This window comes from Opisthorchis viverrini, assembly GCF_000715545.1.
Source record: "Opisthorchis viverrini unplaced genomic scaffold opera_v5_228, whole genome shotgun sequence".
Classification (NCBI taxonomy): Eukaryota; Metazoa; Platyhelminthes; class Trematoda; order Opisthorchiida; family Opisthorchiidae; genus Opisthorchis; species Opisthorchis viverrini.
Window position 1 is genome coordinate 585,259 of NW_008751882.1, and position 12,831 is coordinate 598,089.

The 12,831-nt window shown below is 45.1% G+C and overlaps 1 protein-coding gene across 1 annotated transcript; it reads left to right on the forward strand.

Annotated features, from left to right (window-relative positions):
- Positions 1–1,282: 1,282 nt before the first annotated feature.
- On the forward strand, positions 1,283–12,541 carry T265_14618 (hypothetical protein; the record flags this gene model as incomplete). The annotated part of the gene is given in 6 exon segments (XM_009174432.1): positions 1,283–1,322; positions 2,086–2,291; positions 5,497–5,577; positions 7,566–7,757; positions 7,767–7,993; positions 12,481–12,541. Coding segments are annotated over 6 exon segments (807 nt in total).
- Between the last annotated feature and the right edge of the window lie 290 nt (positions 12,542–12,831).

The window sequence follows — 12,831 nt, forward strand, 5'->3', positions numbered from 1 at the left end:
AGCTCAGATGCCGAGTGGACTGTTGGGAAATTCCGGAGAAGGAAGCAGTTCCAGAGTGTATTTCAGTTTCGGCTCGAATAGGTCAATGTGGTTGGTCAATCGAACGGATTAGATTAGACATTGCAGACATGACATCGCCTCGGAAATTCGCGAATAAAATTAATCAGGCTGTGTTTGAGTTACGCTCCGCGAGGCCATGCGGAAACAAAAAGTGTAGTTTTAATTTTCATAAAGGGAACCACTCACAAGGTTGCTGAAAGTTGTTTGACAGCCCACGATTGGTTTCTTGGGTCTCATCAGTTAGGTGCAGTCCCCGAGTTCTCTTTTTCATAAAGGAACCACTCACAAGGTTGCTGAAAGTTGTTTGACAGCCCACGATTGGTTTCTTGGGTCTCATCAGTTAGGTGCAGTCCCCGAGTTCTCTTCTCGTCAACCTTATGTTCTACTTGAACCCACATTGGATTGATTTCGACAACTACACTCAGTTGCAAATCAATTTGGTTTCCACGAGAGACTTAACTGAATCTCTCGTTTACGGTATTCTACAACTGAATGTGCTGCACACAGACCGCCTCACGTTTGAGTTGGTACGATATTCGAGATATCGCAGTATGTTTTCATGGGCGAGATGGCCCAGTGGAAAGAGCGCGAATTTACTGACCGGAAGGTCCGTGGTTCGAACCCGACCTCTGCCTATCGACTTCCTCTGTCTAGGCTTCTGGTGGGATGGCATTTAGGCACCGAAATGGTGATACAGCTGAACGATTTTATCCCGACCGTTAATTGCTTCCAGATGGCCCGGTGAAGTTGGTTTGTGTAGTTGTTCACGAAACTGAGCGTGATCCACGCCCTTTTGCAGTAGGTCAATAGTGCCAGGGAATGTGAAAATTGCAAAGCAACGTTTTACGATCCGGCATGCTTTCATCTCAAACCCTGCGGCATCCGTTTTGAGAAACTGCATCAGATCTAGTCTACCGTGAATTCGCGATCGCGCTCACACGTGGTCAGACACTTGTCTCACATTTGGCTGCTGTGTTCGTCTTTTACACAGTTGTTTTTGTCTTGTCTACAGTGAGGTGGCCTCGATAGGTTCGCGTTTTACAGAGCTTTAAACCTCGTGGCCTCACCAGTGGCATTGGTGTACGATTGAGTATTCAGCACTCGGTTCGTTCGACTTCCAGCTGACTGTGTCAGGTGTCGCTTGAGATCTCAACTAGCCATCTTGATTACGGGCTGTTGGTGGCGGCCGAGGGATCTTTTTTCATGTTTATGATCAAACGAAATGCATTATCGATCCGCTGTGGGGACTGATCTGACTACAGGTGAATGGTGAATTGTCTCATCAGGATAGTTACCCATCCTCACGAAGACCTTTTATGGTAGCGCTGTGTGTCAATCTCGAGAGGCTCGCTCATCCTTGCGTGGAGGTTGTGCCATCATACTAGAAGTACAGACTTGATCGTCAAAGTTGAGCATTTGTTTACTTGAAACTTGAAGAGGGCTTGCATACCCGAAAGCTCTTCACCTTCTTGGGGTTTTGAACATAGAAAGCAATATCATCAGGAAACTGGAGCGTGAAATATCAGTGATTCATAACTGTCACTCAGAACACCGTTGAGGGCGAATGTTGATTATGTGGATGACGAATGGACACTCATAGGTTGCTGTGCCTGATTAAAGGGACCGACACAAGATTGACTGTGCTCTGTTACGAATAGGGGCGAGATGGCCCAAGTGGTTAGAGCGCGAATTTACTGGCCGAAAGGTCCGAGGTTCGAACCCGACCTCATCACATTGGATGATTACAATCTTGGCAAGTTTCCTCAGCTGACTTGACTGGCCGAAGGTCCGAGGTTCGAACCCGACCTCATCACATTGGATGATTACAATCTTGGCAAGTTTCCTCAGCTGACTTGCCAACTGCTCGGCTCATGATCCGCTGTCATGGATTATTCCAACAGTCACAAACGTCAAATAACTCTCCCAATGGTACGGTTGAATTCTAGTGAATGGATACTCCACGAATAACCTTTCCGAGCTTGAGATAGCTGACTGCTGCAAGTTCCTTGGTTCGAACCCATCTAGACTGCTCCTGTCTAGGCTTGGGCAACCTGACAGCAGCTCAGTCCGTATGCTTCCTTCAGGCGGTATGTCAACTAGACACTCAAGGGATATTACAGCAACCTTCGCTACGACAAACTTCCCTGTGGCTCCTGATGAGTCTCTTATGCGGGCGTCCTACCATAACAGTCGGGAGATTCGAACGCGTTTCAAATAACATCTCGTTTACAGTGTTCCTCAATAGCGATTGATTTGGGGTTCAGTTGAGTTGGTACTTAGGATACCTGGAGTAATTCCGCTCTGGTACCACTGCCGTGCATAAGATCAGCTTCAACCGATATTGAAGATAGCATGTGAACACGAATTTCCTCGGAAGGGTCGTAAGGTGTGAGCAGTGTCGTGTGCTGGTTGGCCGAATAGAAGAACTCATCTGGGACAGGAAACCCGAGTGTCTCCTACCAGGCTGGTTGGGAAGGAACAGTTTTAAACGTAGCGCAATACTCATGAGGTTGCTGAAAACACCTCGACAGCCCACGACTGGTTTCGCCCTTCTTGGGGCTCTTTAAGTAGACGAAGTCTCCGAGTTTCCGTCAACCCTGTGTTATTCTCGGACCCAGATCGCACCAAATTCGGCTTCTACACTCATCTGCGTAACTGTTTGGTTGTGATGGGAGACTCAACTGAATCTCCGCGTTTCGGAGGCTTTATTGGACTGAATGTGAGCTTCAAGTAAAGCATAAACCTGACAGAAACTCGGAGGCTGTGCCTATGTGGTGAGCCCCAAAAAGGGCGAAACCGATCGTGAGCTGTGGAAGAGTTTTCAGTAAACTTGTCCAGGCGGTATCGTGAATAATCCCGAATATTGATTCAGCTGGATCTCTCATCAAAAATTAAATTACTGTGGAACTGAGAATATTTTTTCACACGAATGCCGGCACTGTGACCGCTTTTGAAACGTTATAACCACAGTTTTGTGCACAACTGACTAACTCAAGGTGACCAAAGCCGTGTGAAGTAAGGCGCAGTAACCCTAGTTTAGACGTACAGAGTGATACAATTCAGTCGACCTAAATATTTTAGTGAGAGGAATTCGCAAGTGAAATACACCTTCGTTTTGGCTCACACACGCTCATTCTGAAAGTTATTTTCTATCTTTTTCATGAAAAGAATTCTCCTGGGTGATAAAGCCCAGGTAAATCATTGAATAAGATTGCAGACCCAGGCTCGAATCCTTACATTGGGTGCCTTCAAATTGGTTGCCAGTTCCTGTTTTGAAGTCTCCTAAACAAGTCAGTTCACCGATAAGGGCGTAAGGGGTTCTCTTTTACGAGGACACAGAATAACGCCATTAGCTTCGATGTTTGGATGTATCATCGGCCGGCATAAAAGCGCTTAGATTGCTTTTTGTTCGTGCTTCCGGGTGGACCACTCACTATCTGACTAACACGATTTGAACGGCCCATTCTGATTGATCCTTTTTCGCGTGATCACGGCACGAAGAATTCAAACTCCACTCCCAAGACAGTCGGTGGTTTGGTCACGTCTCCACAATCTATCAAGCTTTCGTATCGAACGCACGCAAGCCACAGTAGAGTCAGCAGACATCGCTCAAACACTATTCTACTATTCCAGACTACTCGTTGCAGAATTTGCCACTGCAAGGGTCACGTACACAACTGGCGGAATACACTAATTTGCACACCAATTTTGATCTAACTGAATTCTAGCTCATTCTCTTGTTTATGTTTGTGCGTTTCGAGGATTTCGTGCAATTTCAGTTTGAGGAACCCGAAGAATGGCGTAAACTATCGATGACTTTTCAGCGACCTTATGAGTAGTGTTTGTTCAAGGTCATAAGTGTTTGTTTTCAGATTTGTGGAATCTCACATCATTCTTATTTGAACTATCTTATTTTCGTCAAGACGCCGCGGGTCGGTCGTCAGTCCGCAGGAAATGGAAGGCAACAAGCTCTGGTATGAATTATTTTGGGACAGATTAGTAGTAACTCTTATCAACCAAATAACAATTTCTACTCTGAAATCTGACATGCAGCTTCACCGGCGCAAACTGGACACAGGGTACATGTTCTGGACTGAGCAACGCACACAGTTACGCTTCCAGCAGTGACCCACTATCTATCCTGGCTGTATCCGTAGCTTTTTTTCCCACCAAGATGGGACCGAACCGAATAGCATTACGAAAGCTTGAAAACCTTCGGGAGATGTAGTCGCACTAATTATGAGTAGTCATTGATGGTTTGGAAAGACAATCACACGGAATATAGTCCCGCGCCCGATTTTCGGTATGATAGCCCACTAATTAGTGAAAGTAATTTCCAGTTGATTACCGTCAGCCGAGCTCAAATTCAAAATATGAAACTGACAGTGAGGCGAGGTTTCTAAGCTCTTCAACACAAGATAGCATATATATATAGAATGACAGGAAATGAACAGAACGGATGAAGCATGAACAGTTTAGTCGCTGGTAAGTAATTCGTGAAAAAAGAACACCAACTTACCAAGCTGCAGTGCTTGTTGCAAATGTGTAGTCTGGGCGACGCCTCAAGCCAATGTTTCAAGGAATCTAATCGCTCTCAAGGAAGTCATTGTTTCTCTTGATGAATAAATTTCAAGAGGTCGGTGCACACAAGTGAAAAACTATTCTGATTCTGGGACGATTGAGGGTATACCTGTCTGATCTAAACCCAACGGGAGAAATCTCCTAAATTTGGAGCATCTGATTGCCATGACTTTTTCCACCTTCCTTGAGTCGGACGGTGAAATCAATGGCGATTTTTTTCAAAGGAAGGTGTGTGAGTGAGTCGAGATCTGGTCCAGTAGGAATGCATTTCTCAAAGAGTTGAGGGCGATTAGGGAGTGGTTAATTCAGGAAGCGTGAAACTGTTGAGTGTTTGACCCTAACGGAATACACTTGTTTGTAAAAAAAATTTGGTCTTGAGGGAGACTCACCCTCGAACCCAGCTGAACCTGTCGCTTATAATGTTTTCAATTAGAACGTAAGGTTGACGAAAACTCGGGGATTGCGCCTGCCTGATGAGCCCCAAGAAAGGAGAAACAGGTCGTGGGTTGTCGAAGAGTTTTGAGCAACCTTGTAAGTAGTTTACTTTACGAACATATACTGCGATATCTCGAATATCATGCTAACTGAGTCACGAGGCGGCCTGTGTGCAGCACACTCAGGATTCAGTTGAGTCTCTCGTGAAAACCCAATTGATTTGCAAATGAGTGTATTTCTCGGAAAGCAGTCCAATTTGGGTTCAAGTAGAACATAGGGTTGGTGGAAACTCAGGGACTGCGCCTGCCTGGTGAGCCCCAAGCAGGGAGGAACCGGTCATGGGGTGTCGACCTATTTTCAGCAACCCTATGAGTAGTGCATTACAAATATACATGCATCACGATATCTCGAATATCGTAGCGACTGAAACATGAGGCGGCCTGGTGCAGCACATTCAGTTGCCTGGGAACATCACAAACGAGAGATTCAGTTGGGTTCCAGGTGAGTCTCTCGCAAAACCAAATTTGATGTGCCAATTTATTAATTGGGAAGATGATGTCTCATTGCTGTAAACACAAGACATCAATTATAGTGACGACAAATTTATTGATTCCACACGTCTCGGATAAACAACGCGTTGAAAATGGAAGAGAATTGCTTGATTTAATCCGAACTCACTTAACATGTGCAAACTTCGTGCGCAGTGACTGGGAGTACGGTGGTGTGGTCATTCCAAATTTAGAAAACGTGAAGGTGAGAATTGCACTTTTCAGACTGGACATTCGTCAGGATAGACGATCAGAAAACGGTTCATGTGACATGTTGTCTTCTCAATCTGCAAGAGCTATTTTAAAAACTGTGTGCAAGCTGATACTGGTGTTTAGCAGCCGGTGACATCAAGCTTCCGTTGAGCTGGGAACATTTATTCGAAGAGAACTCCCTCAGATTCAACTTTTAGGTACTTTCTGCAAAAAAATCGATCTTTCTGCGGCCTCTTTAAGATGTCAACAAGTCACACTTTGTAGTTGGCTCCACTGTCCAGGCTGCGCTTATTGGGGAAAAATCAATAAAAAAAATTCCACGCAGCTGCAGCAGCAATTGTGTTTATTCTAACAGTGTATCCAGATGCCGAAACACAATACCTATGACATGAACCGTTTTTGTTGTCAACCTGCCTTTTGAGCCACTCACTATTTTGGTACCAGCCAAACGACCCGTCGGGTAATCGATTCCCCAGACAGTAAATTGCTGGCTGGCTGGCTGGCTGGCATTTTACCATCTTGACTGCTCAGAATAGTCCCGATGACCTGTCCAACTTAGCTCCTGGCAGTTTGTCTCGTGATACCCCCGCTGAACACCTGTGTCACGTATCTTCTGTCCACATGGTTCCCTCGATTTTCGTCCTATTGTCTTGATCCCAAAATGTACTTTGTTGTCATCGTCGATAGTCGCATCATACTGGCTGTTCGGATTGTAGGATTCGAACTTGACCATGATGATGTTTGGGGGTTGACAATCACTCCACAAAACATAAACGAAGCTCTTGTCAGAACACAACACCAAGACCGATTTGTTGTTCGAACGGGAGAACTGATCAGCAGTGAATTCACTTTCGAGATTGAAAGACAGCTTTATGATGAAAATGACTGATGTCATGCTTGTCGGTCTTTCTGGATCTAGTGGTTTCTGGAATGCAGTGACATGTTTCCATTCACAGGTGGTTGGAATTCTTTACATATAAGATGTGTATATCAGCTAGATTTTTGTTTTGAGAGTCCGGTACCGGATGGCTCCCTGCCATCATTCGGCCACGACCGCCGCTCTGATGTGTGCACTGGATGGGGTCTCATTCATAGTGAGTTGCCCGAGTAGTCGTTTTGTCGGCGCACAGGGGGGGGGGGCACGCACAGGGGGGGGGCAACCGATAGTTCAGTGTACAATTGAGTTGGAACAGTCCTGCCTGTTAGTTGGTGGGCGCACGCGGCTCTGCCTTTTGCTCGAGAGGCAGAAGGGTTGAAATCACTCCTTCGGGTAGCTTATGGTGCCGAAAGCTGTCTTTGAGGACAGACATTCACATCCTCTCTTCCAGATTGTGTATAACAATTCACGTGACTTTCCCCCTCTTGCAAGTACATCGGAGATGATTACGTTTTTCGACAAGTCCGTTAACTATTAGCTCGTAGGACGTCTAAACACTACTGGATCAAGCAGATAACCAGGTCGACCTTGGTTGTAATGGAACTGATGAAATGCGAATCTACGTCGCGGCCCTAAAAACAAGGTTGCATGACCAAGAAAGTCTTGGTGAAGCTGTTTCTGAGACAGGTTACTCAATCCCCATACAGAAGCGGCAAAAAGACCAGCACTGGGCTCGAAACGCTATTCTTTTTGCTAGTAGTTTTGCACCTTTTTTTCAGAAAACTGAAATCATCAAAGACCTTTTCGACACCAAAAGTTTGTTGCTTTTCTACATCAGGACCACATTGTAGGTAGACAGAATGATTTCCGCTTGCTGCGCATTCATGAAGTACATTAAATCGATAAAAGAAACTACTCACAAGGTTGCTAAAACCTCTTCGACAGCTCATGACCGGTTTCGCCCTACCAATTCTGGCTCATCAGATAGTCGCAGTCCCCTAGTTTCCGTCAACCTTATGTTCTACTTGAACCCAAATTGGACTGTTTTCTAGAACTACACTCATTTACAAAGCAATTTGTTCTTCACGAGAGGCCCAACTGAATCTCGCGTTTATGCTATCCTACAACTGAATGTGTTGCACACAGGCCGCCTCATGTTTCAGTGGGCACGATATTCGGAATATCGCAGTATTTTTCATAAAGGAAACTGCTCACAAGGTTGGTGGAAACTCTTCGACAGCCCACGACCGGTTTCGCCCTTCCCATTCGAGCTCATCAGGTAGGTGCAGTCCCCGTCAACCTTATGTTCTACTGGATCTTAAGGCAAATTTCTCAAGAAACGCCATCTCGCAGATTGACTAATTGTTCCCTTATTCGATAAGACACCGCATTTCGCCGTTGTGTTACTTCGTTTACTAAGGGTCTGGCAGCAAAGTGTGCAAGTGTAGACATGATCAGCAGTTGTGGTCGCTGGTTTGTTCTTCGAGCTAGGCGGCTCTGTGGCCAATGTTCATTACCAGTCAAGGTCATGTTGTGAGTACAGTCAGTCGACTGGTGATGAAGCCTAGCTTGGCGGATCGGGGTAATTACAAACCGATCGCAGATCCATTCGTACGCGCCATCCTGTCGGAAAGACAAGATAAAATTGGAAATATTTTTTCGAATACATTTGTTTGCTTATCAATTCGGTTTCAACAAGAGGCTCACCTGAATCCCAGTTGGATTGTGGTGCAGTACGGGTGAGAGTAGACCATACGGTTGACGGAAACTCCGAAACTGTGATGAGTCCCAACAAGGGCGGGACTGGTAGAGGGCTGCCGAACAGGGACTTTCAGGAAATAATTAACCTTTCTTCCTGCAAGACTGTTGTTGCTAAGGCCTAATTCGAGTACCTATCTTCGGCAGCGCCAGTTGTATATGTGCATCTTGACGAGCCATCCACAAAGTCATCCAAATGTGGAAGCAACAGGTTCAAACAAGTTATCTTTATGAATGAGCTGTTCCCGTCGCGATACCGAATCGCTCCCCATAGCCAGCCCATGATGACAAGGAAAAAACGGTTATTCTCATACTATTTGGGTGAAAAGTGCTCAGTATCGTGAAGTGTGCTAACGGAGTGATGTATCATATCATCGTAAAAGGTTTCTAAACAAATAAGGTTGTACGAGCCAATAAACACGCAAAACAAAGAACAAAATGACAATCTCGCTATTTTATTTTTTGTTCAATCAGATAGATATTCTGCACCAAGTTTATGTGATGGAAAAGGTGGATCTTGTTTCCAGATAAGCCCCGCCAAAATATTAACCCTCCCCCACCAAAAAAAAGATTAGAAAAAAGAGGATATAAAAGGTGTACTTTTAGTTTTTATTTAAGGGGGTGCAATTGGGACATGTCATTAATAATTTGCATGAAAGGTCCGTTTTTCGGTACCTTTGGCTTCCAAACAAACACACAAGTAGCTGTCCACTAAAGATTGGTGTGTGTCGCATTGGCGTTTATTCTGCATCTTGTAGACGTGCCAAAGAGATTCGATGGTGAGAGCTTCAGTCGTTGGATCCACAAAGTTTTCAATATGGTTAACCGTTTTATGAGTATAATTTATGTCAATTATCGTTTCGATTCCTTGGTATGATGCCCACACATCGCATATGATGATTGAGCCCGGAGTGGCGCAGGCCTGGATTGTGTCCATCCAAGTGGCCGCAGTTCGATCTGGCACTGCATACATGAACACCTCTTTAGTTTCCCGGCATACCCCTCCGAAAATCCACTGCTGTGAAAGGACTAGACCCGCGTGGTTTTTGTGACGAGATATTAGCGTTTCATCGAGCTCGACGTGTAGACCTGGGCCGCCGATAACTTGTTGGAGTCTGCAAAAGCCGCCAGGTGCAAACTTTGCGAAGAAAGTTCTTCCAGTCAACAGTGGTCTTGTCGATCGTAGATAATTCCTTTAAGCAGAATTTGATTTTTACCAAATTTTTGGAGCAGCAATAAATGAATAGAATTACTGTCCGAAACTTCATCCTAGACCTCTCCAGCCAATTTCCCTTTCGAAGACCGATTTTTTGCCAACAATGTCGAGCATTACACCTCCACCTGTCAGAAACAGGTGAAAGTGTCGTTTGGTGGCCACTGTTGTGTAAACGATGCTGATGGATCACTCTGTGGCTTCGGAAAAAACGTATTGCCCTCTCCTCGTCATGAATGAGAGTTGAAAGCATCAGAAAGTTCATTTAAGGTTTTACGTTTGGACGGAGAAAATTTTTGTACAAAACGAGCCTAGATGCGGATAAGGAATTGTTTTCATCAAAAATAGGTCAAGGTTGTGTGCGTACATTAAATTGGAGTTGGCGCGAAGTGGCGGGGCCTAACTGTTCGCAATGCACTTTCGCATTGGTGGCGGGGTTTATCTGGAACAGATCCGAAAAGGTTACCAAAAACACCTTTTCATTTGTGCCAAACTAAGGATAACTGAGTTGAGCTGACCTTCAGACCAGAGCAGTCGGTTCTCTGGTTATTCATCGGTCGATTCACATGTTATTCAGGCATTTGGATCAGCCCAAACCAAACTGAACTAAATTTACGCAGTTACTCACAATTATGTGGGCGGTATTCCGGTTAAAGAAACATTAACTTTGTTGCTCTAGCTGGACCTCGGTTTATTTACACACAGGTCGGTCGATTCACACTTGCTTGTTCGATCATGTCTGAGGAAGCCAATTTGACATGCCCCTGGGTAATCACCGCTTGGTGTGACAACTCTACTTAGTCTTTTGACGTCATCGAAAGAAAAGGCACACACAAAATCCACAAACGTTTCTGGTTTATTAATAGTCTACCATTGGTTGCGGCTTTGTTTACGTTGAACTACGTTCTCGTAAGTCAGTGAAACTTCGTGAATGTATCACTATCGACCGCTTGGATTAAATAACTTGGATCGATGCGCTCCTAGGTCTTACTGTGTGCGTCCCGTACAAGAGAAAATGTCAACTGGTTCTACTGGCCAATAGTTTTAGTCTGTCGTTCATTGTGTGCAATTAAAACACAACTAATTACGCCAACCGTGTCACTTTTCTTCCGCATTTGTCATGAGGAAAACACCACTACTCAGATGTTTTCTTTTGTTTGTGTACGATTCTAGCTTCCAACTTGCACAAGACTGTGGTCAGATCATCGCTGCTGTGATGGAGCCATGCCTGTAAAAAAGCAGCTCTGGCAGAGTTTATTTCCTATTGAGCTCTTCTGACTGTGTTTTTCGTGACAGACTAGGCCAAAAAAGGTTGACAATTCGTGTGCACGGTGTTGGGGAGAGCCCCATGTGTTTCGATTGCTCAACCGCTGGAAGTGAGCAGACTTGCGCGCACTCTAATATGACAGTTAATTAATCATAACATGTGAGGAAAATGTTGTCAACAGGCGGGTGCCTACACCTCTTTTCTCGTTGGGGAGAGCCATCGGAAAGGGTAACAGTAGTTCTCTGCCACTAAAGGAGTATGTGCTCCATGAATGTCCCATACGACGGTTGCACGCAAGACCTGCAAGGACTGAGAGCTAGTTCGGAGTCCAACAACCGATACCGTACGCTGAGGCTGGCCGAAACGGAATCTAACCTGACGGTGCCGAAAACCAGGTCCAATGAAGCTTTCAATTCCATGAGAGAGGTTACCCATTTAGCACTTTCTGAGTATAGAATTTTGCCTTACTGCGGTTTACTGCAAGCCGATGAGCCCCGAGTAGTAGACGACTCGGTCAAGATTAGTTTGTAGAGCTTCTACGTCTTTGCTAAGTAAGATATTGTCATCGTTCTATTTGAGACTCGAAAACTGGGCTCATTTGGACGTCAGAGTATTTATCCACTTACCACACCCGATCGAATACCACTGGTGCTGAAGAACATCGTTACCTAACACTGGAGGTAAGCTCATACTCAGAGGCCTCTTCGTTGTAAACGCCGATTTGAGCCTTTGTTGACTGGATCACTATCAGTAAGGAGAACGGTCTGACTTGGGGCAAATAAGGGCGGAACAAGCACGAAATTCAATGAATCAGGCGAAGTTTTGCAGCTAAGGTTTGTCGTGGTGTTTCGGAAATCAACACACAACCCACACAACCTTTGTCCGAGCTGAAACCTTCCTGGTCTGGTTGTCTTCAAGCCTCTTGCGCATTCAACAATTATTTTGGGGCGTGTATAGAGGCGGAATTCTTACCGGAACTGTGTGTGAGACTAATTTACCGATAACTGAAGACACCAGTCAGAAGGAACAGATTCTACCTCTCATACTAACCAGAAGGGGGTTTGCCGAGCTGGGGGGGCTGATACTCATACAACTCTTGGGGGATATCATCCCTGTATTTGTGTGGTGATTGACGAATAATCGAATATCCGCTCAAACCGGCGGCTCACAGCTCTAAGACTCCGATATCGACGTTTCATAGTTTTCTCGTCTAAAGTTCGGGAGGGATAGGCAGTCGGCTGAATCATCTCACTCACCATCTCCTTCTGTCTGCCATTATCTCGAAGGTGGTCGTGAAGGGCGGTCCTTACCAGAATCAACTTGCGGTAGACAGAAAGGCTCAACATGTTCACCATCGTTAAGAGGCATTCTCCAGCAGTGCATATGTTTGATCTGTAAAAAAAAACAGGTTGGTTATAGCGGACTTGTTGGCTTCAAGTCAGAGGTTTCGAAAGTCGGAGGTCTTGCTGAGATGTACATATAATGCTAGCTTGGAAAATCATATTTTTTGGTCTTTGTAACGTTGCAGGGTGCAACCAAGATGGTCCCTCGCGGCTTTTTGGGCGGATGGCCCAAGTACAGACTACTGATCACCAATGGTGACTAACTAGTTCCCAGGGTGGCGCGAATGGTTGACCGTCAGTTGTTTTGTCAAGCTAGTAGATAAGTTGGTTTGAGCCTTCGAGAAATACACTCATTTGCGAATCAACTTGGTTCTCATGAGAGACCCAACTGAATCTCTCGTTTATGATATTCTACAACTGAATGCGGTGCACACAGGTCGCCTCATGGTGAGCACATTCAGTTAACGAATAGCATAAATATGATATTCAGTTGAGTCTCTCGTGAAAACCAAATTGATTTGCAAATGAGTGGATTT